At 42.5% G+C, this 22051-nt stretch overlaps 1 protein-coding gene across 11 annotated transcripts in view; it reads left to right on the top strand.

The window, feature by feature from the left end:
• LOC121441733 (arginine-glutamic acid dipeptide repeats protein) overlaps window positions 1-22051 on the top strand; it is a 373675-nt gene that overhangs the window by 208956 nt on the left and 142668 nt on the right. For 10 of the 11 annotated variants that reach the window (XM_041642992.1, XM_041642986.1, XM_041642985.1 and 7 more), the window contains one exon: window positions 4707-4811. In XM_041642992.1, the coding sequence (XP_041498926.1) occupies window positions 4707-4811 (105 nt within the window). Of the gene's footprint in view, window positions 1-4706; window positions 4812-18588; window positions 18696-22051 lie in introns of those variants that run through there. The other variant, XM_041642993.1, reaches the window with a different exon arrangement.

Below are 22051 nucleotides of genomic sequence, written 5' to 3'. Positions count from 1 at the left end.
TTCTTTGAATCTTTTCAGGGGCAATTTGTAATCCCCACCTAGGCAAGACTTTCTTTACTTCTTCAAACATCCTTTCTAAAGTATCTTTATTTGAATCACATAACAAGATGTCATCCATGTAATGATAAATTATGGACTTGGAATTGTTTACGAATTATTTCCAATGGCTTACTTACAAAATATTGGCACAATGTAGGACTATTGAGCATACCCTGTGGGAGGACTGTCCATTGACATCTCCTATTAGGCTGAGAATTATTCTAAGTAGGCACTGTGAAGGCAAATTTTTCTGTATCCTTTTCTTCTAACGGTATAGTGAAAAAAACAATCTTTCAAATCAATAACTGTAAGAGGCCATCCTTTTGGTAACAGAGAAGGCAAAGGAATTCCAGATTGTAGTGGGCCCATAGGTTGAATTACTTTGTTGACAGCTCTTAGATCTGTCACCATTCTCCATTTACCAGATTTCTTTTTTACAACAAACACTGGAGAATTCCAAGGGCTGGTTGATTCTTCAATGTGGTGAGCATCTAGTTGCTCCTGCACCAGCTGTTCCAATGCCTGTAGTTTATCTTCAGCTAGAGGCCACTGTTTGATCCATATTGGCTTCTCAGTTAGCCATTTTAAAGGTAGGGCTGTTGGTACCTCTAAAGGTTTGGTATTTGCTGTATGTTCTTGTACAGCCTGAATGGCTGGTGACCTTTTTCCATAATACCTCATCATATCCTTCCCAGAATTATGAGTTCCTGGAACTACAGGAATGTTAATCTGGGTATTCCATTGCTGTAGCAGGTCACGGCCCCATAAATTTATGGTAATATTGGCTATATATGGCCTTAGTCTTCCTATTTGTCCTTTGCGCCCTATGCATTCAACCCATCTTGTGCTTTGTTTTACACGAGATCGGGTTCCAATTCCCAGGAACTGAACATCTACCTCTTAAAGAGGCCAGTTCGGATGCTAAGATTCTGGGGTAATGATACTTACATCCGCACCTGTGTCTAATAAGCCTTCAATAAAAGTGCCATTTATACAGACTCTTAGCTTTGGTCTTTGATCATTTATAGAAGTCTGCCAAAATATTCGTTTACTCTGTCCTACTGGGTTTTTTGACTCATCCTCCACACGTAATTCATCATTTAGACCAGTATTACTTTTTACAGCAGAAATTGGAGCTTTTAATTTTCTTGGTGAGGCACGTTCTCCACTGTGACTGGGAATGACTGGGCCACTGTTGGCTTGGGGGCCTGCAAGAGGCCCCCCAAGGAGTTTCCCGATGATATTGGATTGCCCCGTCTGTCTGTTGTTGACCTACATTCATTGGACCAATGCCGGCCTTTACCGCATCTCCTACATATACCTGAAGGCCTAGGTCTCCTATTTTTGTCATTCCCAGAGGAGATATTATTCCTAGAAATTCTTTGCCTGCAATCCCTTTGCAAATGTCCTAATTTACCACAATTAAAACACCTGGCAGTTTGATGTCTCCTCATTGCTTCGGAAATCGCTTCTCCTACCCAAGATTCATCATTATAGCTAAACGTCTCAACATTCATCGTATGCTGAATCCATTCATCCATAGGTGCTGATCTAGACTTTAAAGGCCCAATTATCTTTTTGCATTCTATGTTTACATTCTCAAAAGCTAGAGATTCAAGAAGTATTGGTCTAGCTTCTGGGTCTGTTATCCCTATGTCCAGAGCCTTAATTAATCTTTGCAAAAAGTAAATAAAGGGTTCTCCCTGTCCCTGCCTAATTCTGGTATATGATTCAACCCTTTTTGCTGGATCCTGTATCCTATTCCAAGCATTTAAAGCTGCTTGGTGACATAGACACAGTACTTCATCGTCATAAAGAGCTTGGACCTGTGGATCAGCATATTCTCCTGCACCAAGAATTTGATCTTGGGAAACCTCAACACCTTTCGCTCTTCCTTGCTGCTCCATATGTTTGGATTCTTCTCTGAAATAAATTCCAAACATCAAGGAAGGTCCATTATCTAAAACTGCAGACACTAACTGATGGAAATCATGGGGGGTAGCTCTAGCATTAGAAGCCCAAGTCCTTATCATTTCCTTTACATATGCATTGTGCAAGCCAAAATTAAGGGAACAGCTTGCTTAATTTCTTTCAGATCATTCATTGCTATTGGCCTCCATCAATCTTCTCTTACTCCCTTTGAGCCTTTAGAAGTTGACGCTTTGTCAGAATTAAGTATAGGGTATGTTGCTAGAACCCTGGGTAAGCCAGCTCTAATAGCTGGTGGAGACATTGTATCCTGTCCTTGTGCCTCCTTACTCTGTTCACCAGCTGCAATAATTTCTCCAATCTTTTCAAATCTTTTTTATCATTGTCTCTCTTAAATCCTGAATCTCCTGACCTGTATATATTTCCAGTGATTTCACTGAGGCATCAATTTTTTGGTCCCCATTGTGCACCTGTGATTCCAAAGCTTTAATTTTTTCTTTCAAAGATAACATGTCCTCCTTAAACTTTTCTTGTATATCATGTAGATTCCCATCTTGGAGGTACATTCTGTCTGTTACCTTATCAAAACTTTGTGATAAAGTCTGAACATAAATTCAACAGCCTGAACCCTTTCAGGTAACTTTCTAGTACCCTTGGATATGGAGTCAATTTTGTCTGTCATAGTATCCACTTGTTCAGATAACCTCTGATTTTCAATAATTTTAATCCTGTTAATTAGTTGTTCATTATTAGTTCGTAAAGATTCTATCGTTCTTAGGAGTACCATATTCTTCCTTAATGATAGAATTTGGAGAAGAAAACTGAAACCTAGTAACAAGCAAATCAAGGTATCCCCATAATCATATAAACCTTGTATGACATAATCCATTGTATTAGTAAATATAAATTTGCTAATCCATTGTATTAGTGAAAACAAAGAAGTAAAATTTGCGTTAGAAACGAAAACTGCCATATTACCTGTTATCCAGCAGGTGGCGCTGTTGCCGAGTCGCGATGAAAACTGGGTCCTGTTTCAGTGCCTTAGTAGATGTTAAAAACTGGAAAATGAAAGTTTCTCAACAAAGTAAATGTAATTAAATCAATTCCAGAGACGGAACCAGAAACCCAGAATCCAGGGGTAGAGAAGAGCAACCTGGAAGCTGCTTATGCCTCCACGTGACAGTCACCCTGAGGGGTTGCAGCTTTCAGCAACTGTGTGCTCTGGTTCGTGCCACTTAAGAGCTGTGCTTGCAAGGGAGATTTAAAAACGACTCAGAAAAGAGCAAACCACGCTGGCAGAGACTACGTGGGCCTGTGGAGTTTAAATCCACGTGGGGAGGCCAAGGCCGCCGCTGCAAGGCACAGGCGGCGGCTGAGGAAGGGAGGGCTCCCACCAAGCCGAACTCGCGGTTGGCAGCCAAGCGGGGAAAGGAGAGGTTCTAAAACCAAACGTTGGGCGCCAAAATGAAGGCATAAGTCACAAACAATGCCACACCAGTTTTTAATTATGATTAATAGGGTGGTATTTATTTAAAGGGGAAAATCTTACAGATCATTGTCCCAGGCAACAGCCCTCTTCGCAACCAGGAAGGGAGTCTAGTCGCGGGCGGAGCAGCAAGTGAAGAGAGAGAGGAGAGGGAAGTGGCTGCTTTTTTAAAGGGAGAGAGACCATGCCCCAATGGGCTGGTATCTCAGCAGCTATAGGCTGGAGGAGTGGGAGGACCTGCCGCAACAGTTCTGGTGTTTTTTCCTTCTTTAGCTACATGGCATCTGCCTGACTATGCCTTCTTTCTCCCTGAGTTCAGTTTAGTTTTCCCACCTACCTGTATTTTCCTCTGCTGTAGGCCAAAGCATTTTCTTTATTAACCAATGGTTATAAAACATTTATACCATATAGAGGGGTATACCCACATCACTCCTAGTTCTTATTTATGGTTTTTTTTTTTTATTTTATCACAAAGTGTGAAGTAAAGGTACTTGTGATACAGTTATATACTGAAGCAATCATTAAACAAAAATTGTAGTAATAAGGGGCGGCGGGGCTGCGTCCCCAGCTCCCCGGCTGCCTGGCTAGCTTATGCCCGAAATAACAACACACAAACCGTATTCATTTAATCACTGCTTGGCCCATTTCTATCTAGCCTCTTCTAGGCTAATTCTCACATATTAATTTAGCCCATTTCTAATCATCTGTGTAGCGCCCCTAGGTGCGCTTACCGGGAAGATTCTAGCCTATGTCCATCCTGGGATTGGAGTTTCTTCGCGTGCGTCTGCTCCCGAGAGGAGAGCTGTGGAGTCTGAGCTCACTTCCTCTTCCTCCCAGTGTTCTGTTCTGTTTACTCCTCCCACCTATCTTCTAACCAATGAGAGCCAAGCAGTTTCTTTTTTTTTTTTTTGGTTTTTTCGGGACAGGGTTTCTCTGTGGTTTTGGAGCCTGTCCTGGAACTAGCTCTTGTAGACCAGGCTGGTCTCGAACTCACTGAGATCCGCCTGCCTCTGCCTCCCGAGTGCTGGGATTAAAGGCGTGCGCCACCACCGCCCGGCAAGCAGTTTCTTTTTATTTAAGGAATGACCTTCCTCCATCAAAAAATCATTTCCAGTCAAGGTTGGAACCTATGTATTTTTCAGACACTCTGGATTTAGGCATGTGCTTCTCTCTCCTCCACCTCTTCCAACTGTGTTTTTGGTTTGTAAAGCAACTAATTTAAACATACTTTTTGTCTTTTGTTTTTCCCCAGAGGGAAGTGTAACATCTCCCATTTTTCTGACATATTTGCTGCTCGAGAGTTTAAAGCCCGAGTGGATTCATTTTTCTACATATTAGGCTACAATCCTGAGACAAGGTAAGTCAGACATTTATGCCATTAAGAATTTTTTTTCCTTTTCTCACTTACATGTATATGTGCTTGTTCGTTTACACATCTATACTTTTTTATGATACCAAAAAGTGACTCCAAACTCCTATGTAAATCTTATAGTCAGTGTTATATGCATTTAATACTTTTCCTTTTATTAGGGAAGAAAAGGTGTGGGAGTGAGGATGTAGAGAGGAGGGTCTGTGCTTTGAATTTACTGATAGATCATTTCCTTGATGCAGACTTTGTGAAGCCTTCCTTAATGTGTTGTAAATTCAGGTTAGTTATTTTTGTTCTGTTTTCTTTGGCTAATGAGATCCCAGGAACTCTCACTGAAAGGTCTGGTGAGACTAGTAGTGGGAGGTGGATAGCAGCACCCTGTTCCAGCCGTTTTGGTAAGGTCTTCATGAGTGACAGAATAATCATTTACATGTGTAATGAGACTTTTTTGTTCTCCCAGCCAGCTCTCAAATAATGACATGGAGACTTCTTATTTATTATGAAATCCTGACGTGTAGCTTAGGCTTAGGCTTCTTCCTAACAAGCTCTTCTAACTGAACCTATTAATCAGTGTTCTGTCATGTACCACCCATCCTGCTTCTGTGTTTCCCGTGCACCGAGATTTGTCTCCTACTCCCCCTGCCCAGATCTCCTGCCTGGCTATCGGCTGTTTGTCTCTTTATTGAATCAGTCAGAGCAATGTATCTTCACACAATGTACAAATATCCCACAACATACGTGAAAGGCAGTATGGTTATAAGAAATATACTTCACCAGCACTTGTAATAAGAAGATTCTTGTCCCTTCCACCTGTTCCCAAATACCCAGTGGCTACTTCCCAAATAAATGACTCAGAGACTCAATATTACTTATAAATCCTCAAGCAGTGCCAGGCGGCGGTGGTGCATGCCTTTAATTCCAGCTCCAAAGCTACAGAGCAACCCTGTCTTGAAAAACAAACAACAGGGCTGGAGAGATGGCTCAGTGGTTAAGAGCATTGCCTGTTCTTCCAAAGGTTCTGAGTTCAAATCCCAGCAACCACATGGTGGCTCACAACCATCTGTAATGAGGTCTGGTGCCCTCTTCTGGCCTGCAGACAGAATATTGTATACATACATACATACATACATACATAAATACAAACAACAATAACAACAACAACAATAATAATAAATGCTTAAGCAGTAGTTCAGGCTTGTTACTAGCTAACTCTTACATTTAAATTAACCCATAGTTCTTATCTATGTTTAGCCACATGGCTTGGTACCTTTTCTTTTTCTTTTGTCTTTTCTTTTTTTTTTTTAAAGATTTATTTATTTATTATGTGTACAGTATTCTGTCTGCATGTATGCCTATAGGCCAGAAGAGGGCTCCATATCCAGCCCCCCAATAAAGTTTTTTTTTGTTTGTTTTTTGAGACAGGGTTTCTCTGTAGCTTTAGAGCCTGTTCTGGAACTAGCTCTTGTAGACCAGGCTGACCTTAAACTCACAGAGATTCGCCTGCCTCTGTCTCCAAGTACGGGAATTAAAGGCATGTGCCACCACCACCTGGCGGCTTGGTACCTTTTCTAAGTGTGGCATTCTCATCTTGCTTCTCTGCGTTTGCGTGTGACTCTCTGACTCTGCCCTTCCTCTTCTCATAATTCTTAGTTTGGTCTCCCTGCCTATATTTCCTACCTGGCCACTGTCCAATCAGCGCTTCATTAAACCAATTCAAAGTGACAAATCCTTACAGTGTACAAGAGGCACATTCGACAGTGAGCAAAGGCACACAGATTGAAAGTGGAAGATGACCCTAGTTCTAGTTAACTTTAACTTCAGCTTGACATAGCTTATCACAGGCAAGGCTATAGTGGCATTTCATTTGTATTTTATCTATTTATTTATTTATTTATTTTTAATAGTTATTTATTTATTTATTTATTTTTAATATCTATTTATTTATTTATTTATTATGTATACAACATTCTGCTTCCATGTGTGCATGCCAGAAGAGGGCGCCAGGTCTCATTACAGATGGTTGTGAGCCAGTCACCATGTGGCTGCTGGGAATTGAACTCAGGACCTCTGGAAGAGCAACCAGTGCTCTTAACCACTGAGCCATCTCTCCAGCCCCTCATTTGTATTTTAATAAATAAAACTTATCTGAAGATCGGGGAGTAAAACAGCTCCTCTGGTCATCCTCACAGACCAGGCTTTAATCCCAGTAGCCACACTGGTTTGCCGTAGAAACCAGGCAGTGCACACCTTTAATCCCAGCTCTAGAGAGGAATATAAGACAGGAGAGACAACTCACAGACACTGTCTCATTCTGGAGGCAGGATCGCCATTTCAGAATGAGGTCGAGATAAGAGCCAGTGATTGGCTGCTTTGCTTTTTTGATCTTCAGGTTGAACCTAAATTTCTGTCTCTAAGTGTCTATTAATCGTGCTTCAATAACGGGGAACTGAAGAAATGGCTCAGTGGTTAAGAGCATTGGCTTCTAGAGGTCTTGAGTTCAATGCACAGAAAACATATGGTGGCTCACAACCGTCTGTAATGACATCTGGTGCCCTCTTCTGGCATGCATGTAGGCATTCATGGAGCCTGAACACTGTCTATTAAGTTAAAAAGAAAAATTATAATGAGTGATTGTTTTGGTTTTTGACACAGGGTTTCTCTGTAAAACAGTCCTGGCTGTCCTGGAACTCAATCTGTTGACTAGGCTGGCCTTGAACTCACAGAGTCTCTGTCTCTGTCTCCCAAGTGCTGGGATTAAAAGTGTGCATCCCCACCACCTGGCTAATGGGTGATTTTAATCGTTCACTGTCATCAGTGAATGTGGTCATCCAGATCCCCTCTTCCAACTCCCCAAATCAACATCAACAAAAAAGAAAAAACTTTGGCGTTAAAACCGCACCACAGAACAAAGGACCTTAACAGATGCTTATAAACCGTTCTGTCTGACAGCTACAAACACACAATATTCATAAACAAATCACATTAAAGAAATCCTTCCAGGGGCTGAAGTGATGGTTTGACAGTTTAGAGTATTTGTTGCTCTCGCAGAGGATCTGTATTTGATTCCCAGGACCTACATGATGGCTGACAACAGTTGCATCTTCACTTTAGCAGATTGCACCATCCCCAGGATCTTGTGTGGGTCTCAGACATACATGTAGTATATGTACATACATTCACGTCAAACATTCACATACATACATACATACATACATAATAAAATAAGAAAATCTTAATATTATTTTTTAAATCCTAACAAAGAAAAACTGTTGAAGCAGTTTCTTGGATTTTATTAAATCATAGCTGAATAAGGCTCAAAACCAGTAGCAAAAGAAATTAAAAAACTGTAGGCTCAGCCAGGAAAATGCTTGCTTTGCAAACATAAGGATCCAAATTCAGTTCTTGGAACCCATGTAAATAAAACCATGCATTATGGTATTTGCACAATCCCAGCATTAGGGAGGCAGAAGTTGGAGCTTACTGGTCATCCAGCCTAGTTTAGCTGGCAGGTTTGAGGTCAATAAAAGGACTTTTTTGGTCATGCAGTGGTAGCATACAACCTTTAATCCCAGCACTCCGGAGGCAGAGGCAGGCAGATCTCCGAGTTCTAGGCCAGCCTCGTCTACAGAGAAAGTTCCAGGATAGCCAAGACTACACAGACCCTTCATAAGAAACAAAGTGGATAACATCTGAGTTGGTGTCGTCTGGTTTGTACATACATGTGAACAAACATACACAAGCTATATACCTGCTCATGAATGAAGTCAGTGAAATTAGAGCTGAAATTTAAAAATTCGTAGAAGCACATGTAGCACAGATCATAAAAACCCAGAGACAGAAATCAATATTCAACCCTAAAACCAGAAAAGCAAGGCAACCAAACACTAGAGAAGTCTTAACTCTACCAAGGCTGGGTGGGTGGCCACAGACTAAGCCTCTCTCTCCTCTCATTTGTATTCCCTCTAGTGCTAGGAATAAAGGCGTGTCGCTCCCTAGGACTGGGGTTAAAGTTGTGAGCCACCACCACCTGGATGTTTTTCTGCACTGATCTTATATAGACCAGGATAGCCTTGAACTCACAGAGATCCATCTGCCTCTGTCTCCCAAATCCTGGGATTTATGGTGTGTGTCACCATTACCTGACCTCTAGTGATTTTAGCTTTGCCTCTGATCTTAGGCAAGATTTGTTTATTAAAATACAAGCAATATACCACTATAATGAAAACACTACTTATCTGCATCTCTGGGATGCCTTGAAGGCAGTTCTATGAAGGTATGTCCAGCTACAAAGCCTCACATAACTATCAACAGACAGCTGTATGTTACGTGTGGCATTCTACTAATTGTCCATCTTCCTGCCCTCTTGCAAATGTACTCAATAAACTATTCTTGCTTGAAAAAACACAGAAGAGATCTTGGGAATGACATTAGGTTTAATGATGCATTTCAAGGTCATAAAAAAGCAAGAACAAGCCTAACCAACCAAAAGCCCGTATAGACAGAGATAATTAGAATCAGGGGAGAAACCAATGAAGAACAGTGTAGCAAGTCAGAGAGCTGGGTTCTTGGACAGAGAGATTGACAAGCCCTAGGAAAATAACTAAAAGAAGAAACAACTTGATTAAAACATTGGAGTTGAAAATTGGGACATTAGGGGCTAGAGAGATGGCCTACCCTTCCAAAGGTCCTGAGTTCAATTCCCAGCAACCACATGGTGGCTCACAACCATTTGTAATGAGGTCTGATGCCCTTTTCTGACCTGCAGGCATATACACAGGCAGAACATTATATACATAATAAATAAATAAATATTTAAAAAAAAAGAAAATTGGGACATTACATCAGGTAACAATGAAGTCCTGGGAATTATTAGGGAATACGTTGAATAAGGTGTATTCCAAAAGCTGGAGATTCTCTCATACTGTTCTTGAGTAATAAAAGACATGATAATGCACATATATATAAACAAACATTTCATAATATAAAAGACTGCCAGTTCTGGTGGCTCAGGCATGTAATCTCAGCTATTTGGGAGGCTGAGGCAAGAGGATCACAAGCTCAACATCTGCTCCATGCTATAGAGTGAATTTTGAACCAGCCTGGGCAACTTGATAAGACCTTCCCTCCAAATTAAAAGTAAAAAGAGGGATTGGAATGTAGTTGATGCTTCTATAACATGCGTAAAGCCCTATGACCAATCCCAAGAGTGGGGAGAAGGACAATGACTTGAAATATTACTATCAAATACATTCTTGGTACATGGCTTATGTTTGAAAATGAGAAGCTTAAATTTCACTCATAAAGGTAGCAAGAATAGATCCCTTGTAGGGCCAACTTAAGAAAAGTTCAAGCAGGGGCTGGCTCAGCTGTTAAAAACACTTGCTCTTGCAGAGGTCCCAGGTTTGGTTCCCAGCATCAACATGGTGGTTCAGGACCATCTGTTACTTCAGTTGCAGGGGATCTGACACCCTTCTCCTCCATAGACACTAGCTAGCATGTGGTACACAGACATATGTAGGAAAACTCATATACATTTTTCAAAAATGTAAAATAAAAAAATCACAGACTAGCATATGCAGGCTGTGTGTTCAGTCCCTAGTGTCCAAATAACAATGAAACCCTTACAAACACACACACACACACAACACGCACACGCTGCTTGCCAAGAATAAACCTAGTCAAAGAAGCAAGACAGTAAGACTTTGACAACGGAGATTTTAAAAACACTGCACAAGCCTGGAGGAATGGCTCTTTTAAGAACACATAAATCTCTTCTAGAGGACCTGGGTTCAGTTTTCAGCACCAGCATCAGGAGGCTTATAACCTCCTGTAACTCTAGCTCCTTGGAATCTGACATCCTCTTTTGGTCTCCCTGGGCACCCAAGTATACACAGAAACACACAAATAAACATAAATATGCAAAGAAGTACAATAAAAAACACTAACTAAAGGCCGGGCGGTGGTGGCGCACGCCTTTAATCCCAGCACTCGGGAGGCAGAGGCAGGCGGATCTCTGTGAGTTCGAGACCAGCCTGGTCTACAGAGCTAATTCCAGGACAGGCTCCAAAGCCACAGAGAAACCCTGTCTCGAAAAACCAAAAAAAAAAAAAAAAAAAAAAAAAAAAAACACTAACTAAAGAAGACAGAAGAAAAGACCTCCCATGCTTATAAAATTTTAAAATCAATACTATATAATAGCTGTCTTCCTAACAGCAGTCTGGAAATAGTGTCACTCTCATCTCCTTTCATTGACATTTTTGTTAGAACTAAAATAATCTTTAAACTTGTGTGGAAGTACTAAGTATCCTAAGTAACTAAAGCAACCCTGAGCAGAAAGAGCCATTGTGGGGAGGTTCTGTAATACCTGACTTGAAGTATAACCCAGAGCCATAGGAAGAGCAACAGGGTGGTGCTGGCCCAGAAGCCAGCCACAGCCACCAGGTTTCCAACAAAGATGCTAGAACATAGACACTGGAGAAAAGAGTGCTTCTTGAAATAAGACGTGCTGCCAAGTCTACATATCTGACATGGAAAAGGCTGAAACTAACCTGTCTTTCACCTCATGTAAAAGTTATCCAACATAAAAACTAAGACCTGAAATTGAGAAAGACTTTATTAGCTTAAGAAATAATCGGACTTGGAAAATGGTGTTACAATCCTTCTGCAGGCCAAGAAAACAGCAGAGCCTCCAAAGTGCGAGAAAACCCTTTGTTGACTCTACAACTTGCAGGGAATTACTATGGAGATAAGTATCAGGTGTTTTCTTTTATGAAATCTAAGAGCAGGTGGAATTCTGAGAGTTTGAGGCCAGCCTGGTCCATAGAGTGAGTTCCAGCACAGCCAGGGCTATGCTATACACAGAGAAACCCTGTCTTGAAGAAACAATTTTTTTAATAAAAAAAAATGTATACGTGTGTGGATCTGTGTAAGCATGTGTGTGTGATTGCTAGTGCCAGTAGAAGCTAAATGTGCCAGGCGGTGGTAGTGTACACCTTTAATACCAGCAGAGGCAGGAGGATTTCTGTGAGTTCGAGGCCAGCCTGTTCTACAAGAGCTAGCTCCAGGACAGGCAACAAAGCGACACAGAGAAACCCTGTCTCAAAAAAAGGAGGAGGGGGAGTGGGAGGAGAAGGAGGAGGAGGAGGAGGAGGAGGAGGAAAGAAGAAGCTAGAGGCATTGGATCGCCTGGTGTTGGAGTCACACAGGTGTTTTTGAGCTGCTCAATATTGGTGCTAATTGAGCCCTTCTTCAGGAGTGGTGCACACCCTTAACCACTGATGGGTTTATTAACTTAAATTTACATCTATGTTTGCTGAGTGCTTAGGTATAACTTACCTCTGTCAGACTCACACGGGTTGTATACTTTTTTAACTGGCAACAAATAATTGTATTATATGTTTTAAATGCACTCATTTGTAGTAATATCTCAAAATCCTTCCGCCTTCTCTGCCACCTTGCCCAGGTCTAGGGATTGAATCCAAGATGTTATGCTTGCAAGGCACATCTAGCCAGCCACCTGTTGGCCCCAATTAGTTTTAGAAGGTATCTTACAGTGGGAGGACAGTCTCCTGTCACAATGGAGCACGGGTCTGAGAGCAGCACGTCATAGCATTGGCCCTGAATCCCTTGGCTTTTGGAACTTACCAGTCCAGTTTCTTCACATCTGTGCTTGACCCAGTGTTTCCCTTTGTTTGCTGTATTTCAAATGCTTGAGAGGTGTTAGGTGAGTTGAGGTGAAGAAATACTTGAGTGTTTGCTTATAAGTAAAATTTCAGAAAAGCTGAAACATATCTGAAACTTTGATGTGAGAGTGGGCAGCCTTTGGAGGCATCTGCAGCAGCAGGAGTGTGGCTCACTGCCTTGGCCTACTCGTTTCATCCCCAGCATCACGTCAGGTCTGAAGTTTAGAGCTGAGTGTGTGGTTCCCATAGATGCTTAATTGATGACAAATGTGTGTTAGGTTTAAGAAAACATGGAAGGATTGTTTTCCCTGCATACTCCTGCAGGACTTGTCTCTGTTTTGTCTTTAATTTATAAAGATGAGGCTGTGTGGTGACTTGGGCATTAATAGTGGCTGTTGGGTGCTGTGTACTGGCTTTTAAGACCAACTGAGGCATTGAGGTAAATCAAGTCGATGAAGATAGAAAAGGGGGATTGGTTTAACATTCCTGTGAGGCCCCTGGAGCTTAAGGGTGGGAGTTATGTGACTGCAAACTTGAATGTCTGTCACAGCCCTTACACAGTCTGGGTGTTGGTTTAACCCAATGTGAGAAGGTGAAACTGAATCCCGAGGGAGACTCATTTCATCTTGGAGCAGACAGTTAAACATGGTTTGTGTGGTTTCCCACTGTTGATTAAATTAGTCATTGCTGAGTGCTTGGTGTTTTTCTTGCTTATTTGCCTGGCTCTCTTAAAAATATCATTGTTCAAGTGCCTGTTTACTACCTCCTGTCCTCATCTTGGTGTCTCAGGTTGTGCCTTGTTAGCATCCTGGCTTTGCTGTGCCATTATCCACATAGGCAAATGTATGATTAGGAGCTTGATGTTCAGTACTCTTCAGTGTCTTGCATTTACCGTGTAGAGGAAGCAGATCTCTTGGTAAATGCTATAGATCCAATTATTGTAGATGGTTTTGTAACAGTTAGTATTCTAGGCTTTAATAAAAAAATAAAAGAAGCCGGGCGATGGTGGCGCACGCCTTTAATCCAAGCACTCGGGAGGCAGAGGCAGGCAGATCTCTGTGAGTTCGAGACCAGCCTGGTCTACAAGAGCTAGTCCTAGGGCAGGCTCCAAAACCACAGAGAAACCCTGTCTCGAAAAACCAAATAAATAAATAAAAAATAAAAATAAAAGAAAATGTGGCAGCGTGCCAGATCCAAAAGAAGACAGTTCTTTCCAGGCTGATCTTACCTGGGAGATGAAGCAGTCAGTTAAATGGATATGAAGTACTAGATGAAACAAAAAAGGGATAAATATTTTGAAAAATCTCCAGTTTGGGGGCTCCTCCAATGCAATAAGCCAAATTCAGCTGAATTAATAAATCCAGGTTTAATAAACAGAGCAAAGCATCTCCTGGGTGACTCTGGGAAGCAGGGGAGAGAGAGAACCTGTGACAGGTCTAATGACTGGGTTCATCTAGAGCAGCTCCCAGAAGGAGCTGACCATTTGTGGGATTTCTGAGGGGTCAGGTCCTAGCCAAACATCTGGGTTTGGAAAGGGGGAAAGTGAGCCTGGAATGGAGCTTGAAACTAAACAACAGGGACAGTAAAAAAAGACAAAGAACCATGGCTAAGACCACTCTACTGCAACTCAACCAAAGATTCTGGTGTTTTGGAAGGAAAATAACCATATATTTTTCTTTTTTTAAATATTTATTTTGCGTACAATGTTCCTCTTGCACACACACTTCCATGCCAGAAGAGGGCACCAGATCTCATGACAGATGGTTGTGAGCCACTAGGTGGTTGCTGGGAATTGAACTCAGGACCTCTGGAAGCGCTGCCAGTGCTCTTAGGCTCTGAGCCATCTCTCCAGCTCTACCATACATTTTCTTACATTTGTTTTTAAAATCTAGAATACTAATTTTACGAAACCTTCTACAGTAATTGGATTTATGATCTTTTCAACTCTGAATGTAGATCTGAAAACCTAATAATTCATGTACAGTGACACAAGAATTCATTTTGTGATCACACTTGACTTACACTGATCTGAAGCTACACTTTTTAATTTAGTGTACTTTGTGTAAGTTTTCCCATTTTATTGTAAAAAGAATAAGCAGTTATGGTTCAGGTGCTCCTAGGATGTGTATTTGTTATAATTGGAAGTTTCTAGCCCTGAGAAACTTCTGACCCTAAGAGTCTCAGTTAAGGGAATGTGACTCCGTCCATTTTCCCTTGTCATTTAAAGAGCTAAACTTTCTGTTTAAATAGGACACAAATTAGAAGGGTGTCTGACAAGTGAGCACTTCAAGCCAGCCTACCCTCAGTCTTCAGCTCTGCTTTAGAGTCTGTCTCTGACTTCCAGCACTCAGGGAATATTCACTGGTCGTATGTGAACGAGAGTCATCCCAAGTTTATTTCTGTGGGTGAGTGTTCTCTGCAAGATAGTATCATTGTGGCTTTCCTTTTGTAGGAAGAGTCTAATTCAAACTCTAACTACTTAAAAAATAAATTTCATGCTACGTGGTGGCCGCACACTTCTTAATCCCAGCACTTGGGAGGCAGACACAGGCAGATCTCTGTGACTTCAAGGCCAGCCTGGTCTGTAGAGCCAGTTCCTAGGCAGCCAGAGCTGCACAGAGAAACCCTTCTGGAAAACAAAAACAAAACCCAAAATAAATCAAGTTCAGCTGGGAGCTGGTGGTGCATGCTTTCATTTCCAGCACTTGGGAAACAGAAGCAGGTGGAGTTCTCAGTCTGAGATCTACAGAGAAAATTTCAGGACAGAACCCTTTCTCAAAATCCCCACCCTCAAAAGGAAAGCAATTTCAGCTCAGAGATCTTGATAAACAGAACCAGTTAGACCTGCTCTACCAAAACACCAGAGTCTTTGGTTGAGCTGCAGTAGATTGATTGGCCTTAGCATGGTGCTGTATCCTTATGTGTTTCGTCTTGTATCCTATAAACATTTCACTGCTCCATCTTTGAGTTAAGATTATTCTTGGGAAAGACTATCTCCATTTGGATCTGGCATGCCTAGGTTATAGTCTCACGTGACCACTTTATCTTTGTGTCTGTTGGTGAGGTTTGCATTTCCTGGATCTGTTCTGCATCCATCATGTGAAGGCAGTCATAGTTAACCCCACAGGTGACTTGTAAGATTTTAGGATGTTTGTAACTTCTTGCTAATTGTAGGAGTAGCCTATATCTTTTATTTGACAAGGTGCTACATTTTTTATTTTTCCCTTTAATCTCATGAAAGATCTTTGTGTAATTTTTTGGGGATGAACCACTATAAGTATTTTCTTGGTTGCTATCATGTTTGAAACAGTCTTCCTTGTGCTAAAAGGCCTTTAACATAGTTGGACAAGGCCCATATCAGATTATTACAGTAACTTTTTTCCAGAAAACATTTTCAGATATTGGATAAAACTTTTTTTTTTTTGTTTTTGTTTTTGTTTTTCGAGACAGGGTTTCTTTGTAGCTTTGGTGCCCGTCCTGGAACTAGCTCTTGTAGACCAGGGTGGCCTCGAACTCCCAGAGATCCGCCTGCCTCTGCCTCCTGAGTGCTGGGATTAAAGGTGTGCGCCACCACCGCCCGGCTTGGATAAAACTATTAAAAAGCCTATAAATTCAGAGCTAGGCTCCACGTAAGAAAACCTGAACCTGGATCAAATGACACAACCAACAATGTGTAAGCAAGTGTGGCAAGTACTTCTAGGCCAGGACAGCGACCTAACTCTCTGACAGCCCCAGTTCCAACTGTTTTCTGAGTTTTCAAAATGAACAGTGGACTGGTAGCCACTTTTAGGCCCTGGATGAAAGAGGATGTAGGCAGGACTTCTTCCTTTAGGTGACTTGCACAAACTGCCTTTTCTTCCTTCCCAGTAGCCAACAATAGAATGTCAGATCCATGCCTTGCAGATGAATTTTGTTGTCCTAGTCACTTACTGAAGGCAGGGAAGAGGAGCAGGCCAGGCTTCTCCAGGATCCAGGCCGTCGGTGCCATCCAGGGCAGCCAGTGAGACCAAGCAATAGTTTTGAGAATATGATTTTCTAAACTTAGAGTACTATATAATACTTTCTGTGGTTTTCTTTCAGCATTCAGGTGACTCTATTGAATTATTATTCCATGTTATTTGTTCAAATGACCCTTCCCAGAGTTTCTATGGCCTTGGGGCGCTCTCTCCATTTCAGCAGGTCCACTGCAGTGGTTCTGGGGATATTCTCCAGTCTGCAGCCCTGTTTTCATTTGTTAAGACAAAAGGAACCCTTTTCAGTGTGTGCATTTTTGCGTTCATTTTTGTCCTCCCTTCTTTGTCTGAAATGAAGGACTTTTATGCAACTGAGAATGACCTTGAACTTTTGAGTCTTCTACCTCACCCAAGTACTGGGATTACCAGCACCATACCTGGCTTAAGTGGTACTCAAACTCAAACCCAGAGCTTCATGCATGTTGGGCAAGCACTTTTATCAACTGAGTCACATCCTCAGCCCTTGGCATTTCGGGGAGGCTGTAGAATATCTTTTCTGCAGATGAATGTGGAGATTCCGCATCTCAGAATTTGCTTTGTCTCACAGCATTGATGGAGGGCCTTGCACATGGGACGGCCTGTGGTGTGCTGCTGCTGTGAGACTCTCTAGGTCACTATGTTTTTCTGAACAGAAGCAGTTCGTCCTGCCCCCTTTCCCCAGTCTTGTCTTTCATGTTTTGGGGGATTTTTTTGGTCTTCTTTTTCTTTTTAAATCATAACTAAGTGATATAAGAAATCACCTTTTGGTTTGCAGATGGGAATAACATATATGTCAGCTCTTTCTTACATGACAGACAGCTCGTTTGCGGAAGATGAGCACCAGATGGTCTGTAGGCAGTGTGAGTGAGTGCTTGTGGTGCTCAGTGGTGCTCTAGCAAGGTAGCCTGGTGTACATGGCTTTAGAAATCATTCAGAATGAGTTTTTAACGGATTTACTTATGTGGATAGTGCTGAGAGAGCTGAATCAGGATTTGGAATCTGGATGCTGAGGTGTTTGTGGCGGGTGGTCTTAAGGTGTGGGGAGAAAAGAATGCACGTTTGCTTTCTGTTGGGGGTGGGTGTCACCCCACCATGATGGTTCATGCTGACTGAGTGCCCTACTGTTGGGTTACACCCCCTAGTCCCCAAGTCCTTGATTTGCTCCTTCTAGCTGTTTTTATTGTTAGAATTACATTCTTCAAGACCTGACTGAGCCGGGTGATGGTGGCGCACGCCTTTAATCCCAGCACTCGGGAGGCAGAGGCAGGCGGATCTCTGTGAGTTCGAGGCCAGCCTGGTCTACAAGAGCTAGTTCCAGGACAGGCTCCAAAGCCACAGCGAAACCCTGTCTCGAAAAACAAAAAACAAACAAACAAAAAGACCTGACTGAGCTCTGTTAATTACCTTAGGAAAGGTTGTAATTTATCACTTGGAGATTTGAAACTCTTTGCATTAAGCATAGGATTTTTTATGTGTTGGCCTTAGTGCCATCTGTCTCCACTGTGGCCATCCTTACATGGCTAGCTTGCTCGTTTGTCCTTTTTGGTTAAAAAGAAATGTTTTAGTTGCTTCTCATAAGCACTGTTGCTATGCTTAAGTATGCTACTGTGTTTCTGTTTAATCTCAGGTGCAATCATTCATATCTGGTTTTTCATTTTTGTTCTTTCTTGAAAAACTGGTCACTTAACCTAATTTACTTAAAAATCTAATTTACTTAAGCGCAGAAAAGACAAAAGAAAACTTGCTGTTGTCTCTTGTGGACAGAAGCCTTTCCTTGGCTAGGCTTGTGGAGTTCCCTGGTGTTGGCTGTCTGGAATCCCCTTTCTAAGGCCCCACTTCCCTGCACACTAGCTTGGTGTGCAGGGAGAAGCTTTGGAGTCTGTTGGCTGGGCTTTATTTACGGAAACAGCAGGGTTGAGATTGATTGCGTTGTGGAGAGACACTGTGTGGATGAGGGAGGGTCACAGCACATGCTCAGTCCTGTCAGTGTGAGGGAAGTTTCTGCGTTCTGCGTGAAGGCTTAGGTCATAGCACAAGCTCAGTGAGAGCTCTGTGAGGTCTCTCAGCCTGCATGTGCCTCCATTTTGAGTATTTAGAGTGGGAAAGGACAGAGTTTTAGCAGTAACTAGAGGTACAGGAATCCAGCTAGACTCACCAGAGCCTCTGTTAGTCATGGATGATCCATTCAGCCCCTGCAGGTAGGCGATCTTCCCCTGGCCTCTCGGAGACATTAGCTTTGCTGCTCGAGCTCCTTCTAAAGATGTTTATGAATCATCTCGCCATTCATAATGCATGTCCCAGAGCCTTTGATCCAGCCAGCTGGCCGTGCAGAGGTGGCATTGCGAAGCATAAATTCCGAGCTGTGCGTGGGGTCTACCCGGAGATGAATTAATCATATGTGTGAAGTGTGAAGCTTTGTGAGTCTCTGTCTCTGTCCTCTTCCCCTTCCCTCATCTTACCTCTTCTCTTTGGTATGATTTTAGCCTGAGTTTGCCCAGTGCATTTTGTAGAACTTATCTGTCTTGTAAACCTGCAGGCTGCCTCACTGCCCATGTGCCTTGTAGGGATTGCCGGCCACAGAGTGGATCTATGTGGCTGTTTTAGGAAGGGTGGTAGGTGGGCAGCTATTGGTTGCTTTGAAGGTGGGTGGAACTTGTTTTGATTGAGAGCCTATTTGCTACAGCAAATTATAATTCTTGTGAGGTGACACATGAGGGGTGGCTGTGGATCGCAACTGTATCATCTTAGAGTGGGTTTTAGAAAGGGAACTGTCACATCACTTCAGTTTTCTCTGCTTCTTCTGAGGGAGCAAAGCCTTTGTTTTGCAGTTTTGATATTTTCTTTCCAGCTTTGTGAGACTAAACGCATTGACATCTGTGTTAAAATTGAGATTCATATACTTTGACTTATGGTATGTTTGATTTAGCTTTGTGATGTATATGTATTTTCCATGACTTGAGTTCAGTAGAAGGAGAGTGGAAGGGGTTTGGTGCCAAAGAAGGCAGATAAGGCCACCTTTGGTACCTGTGGCTTATGTTTGACTCCCAGGTGAAGTGCTTTTTTGTACTTACTGTTTGCAGAGAGAGCCCAGGCAGGTGCCTTCACTAGGGAGCCAATCAAGATAAGCAGATTTTGCACAATGGAATTCTTACCCAAATGGGAAGTTAGGGAAGTTTGGGATTGCATAGCTGCCGCTCATCTCCACTCTCCCCTTCCTCCTGATAGGGTTGGGAGCAATTTAGAAACAGCAGTCAGGCTCTGTACCTTGTGAGGACTGCAGAAAGCACCTCAGTGGAGAGTGTGCAGCCTTCTGTTGGGGGAAGTTCACTGCTTATTGACACCAGGGAGGAAGACTTGTATAATCGCTCAGCTGGAAACATGGATGTGGAGCTTTGTTTGATCGGCTCTGGTCATAAGGGCCCCTGGCCAGGGCAGGGTTTTAGCAGGGCTAACATTTAAAATATTCCTAAAGCATATAGTTTGTATTCTTGCAGGCTTAATTTTATATTAAAACCAAAGTGATTCTGCATAGAGGAGTAATGTAGGTTAATGTCTTCGTTGATATTTCTGTGTTTGGTTCCGCCTCCTGTGAGAACCACTTCCTGTTATAAAGCTGTGTATCTGAGCATTGTGTTAGAAGTTTGGGAATAATACCTAGTGTTTTCTACATATGTTTGAGTATTTGGGAGAATACTTATTTTTCTGTTGAAAGGTCTTTACTTCTTCCTTTTTAGTTAAAATTTTTTGGGGTCAGTGTCTATTGTTTGTTTGGCTGGTCAGTCTTGGTGTAGACCTGCTTTCATGGTGCTTTGGCATAGTCATCTGCCTTATTGGTGAAGATTTGGTGCTGTGGATGGCCTCTGGGTTTCAAGTTGGTTTTCTTTTCCTGTGCTTCACATGCAGTAAAGTCGGTGGCACTGTTCTCATGTGTGCATTTGTTTTCCATCCTCCTGTCTCTAGGAAATGTCTTCGGGAAGTTGCCTCTGAGCTTCTCTCTCCTGTCCAGGGCTTGGGGCATGCCAGGGGTGGAGGTGAGGGCCTCTGTGCAGGTTTATCGGTAGAGAACACGAGCTGTCCGGATATATGGGCAAGCACAGATTTTGCTTCTCGGCGAATAGTCAAGTCTCAGATCTTTTACCCTGCTGCTTCCTCTTCATCCATTGCGATAGAATCCTGCAGGAAATCTGAGTAAAGCGACACAGTGTGTGATCATGCACATGCATCCTGTCTCTGGTGGGCAGCATGGTCACAGTTGCCATGTGTCACTGACCACTTCTTAATACCATCCGCTTCTCACCACATCTTCCTGGTGTGGTCCTTGGTTGAGGCAGCTCTGACTGGCCTGGCCTCAGTCCTAGTGTATATTGTGTGTTGATTCTCTAGTGGCACAGGTTCCTCATCCTTTCTTCCTTCTGAATTTGCTTTTCCTTTTCCACTCTACTTTTGTTCTTACTGAACCATGTTCTTCCTACCAAAGACACACTTGTTCTAACTCTGTGACAGATATAGGATGGGTGGGGAGAAGGCGGGAAACACCAGTTAAAGGACAGCTTTAAAAGCATGCACTCATGCTGGGTTATGGTGGTGCATGCTTTTAATCCCAGCACTCAGGAGGCAGAGGTGGACAGATCTCTGTGAGTTCGAGTCCAACCTGGTCTACAGAGCAAGTTCCAGGACAGGCTCCAAAAGCTACAGAGAAACCCTGTCTGAGGGGTGGGGCGCGGGGGGGCGGGAGCGTGTACTCATGAGTCTTCTGAAGGACACACATAGTTGATAATCTTCTGTATTGTAAAGTTTCTGATCCAGATACCATAAGTGCTGGGATATATGCTTAAAATAATTCTGAAAGAAAACTTGCCTTTTATATTTTGTGTGCACTATGATGCTCCAACACTAAGGTGAGCTGTTATTTAATTCAGCTAGATTAGAGATAATTTCTGTTAACAACCTTTGAAATATACATTTATTTGTGGTTATGTGATTGTCTTCCCTGTTGGACAGGGGCCACATCTATCCTTATAACCTCTGTTCCTAATATAGGGACTGGCAGATGGGCTGTTTTGTTGGGGGAAGAGGAGGGACTGAGACAGGGTCTCATTATGTAACCCTGACTGAGATCTACCTGCCTTTACCACTCAAGTGCGAGGACTGCAGGTGTGGACCACCATGACGGAGACAAATGGATCTTTGACATAAATATGTTCAAAGGGGTGTGGAGGCACAGGCCTCTAATCCTAGCACTCCAAAGACAGAGGCAGGTGGATCTCTGTGAGTTTGAAGCCATCCTAGTCTACATAGTGAATTTCAGGACAGCCAGGGCTCTATAGTGAGGCCCATTATCAAAAAAACCAAAACCACAAAACAAAAATATGTTCAGTAAAGTACTTCTGTCAGGAGTAAGAGAAACGAAATGACTAGATATGGAGCCAGATGGTGCTGGAATTCCACATGGTTAGGCTGCTTCTCTGTTCTGAGCTCACCTTCCTCATGGGTCTGGCCTGGTTGTAAAGACGATGAGAACGGCCTGAAAGTGCTTCTTGCATTATCACAATTC

The sequence above is a fragment of the Microtus oregoni genome, unplaced genomic scaffold (genome assembly GCF_018167655.1).
Source record: "Microtus oregoni isolate MIOR12 unplaced genomic scaffold, Mior012 000081F_ref0000091, whole genome shotgun sequence".
NCBI lineage: Eukaryota > Metazoa > Chordata > Mammalia > Rodentia > Cricetidae > Microtus > Microtus oregoni.
This window is presented reverse-complemented; position numbering and strand designations above follow the sequence as displayed.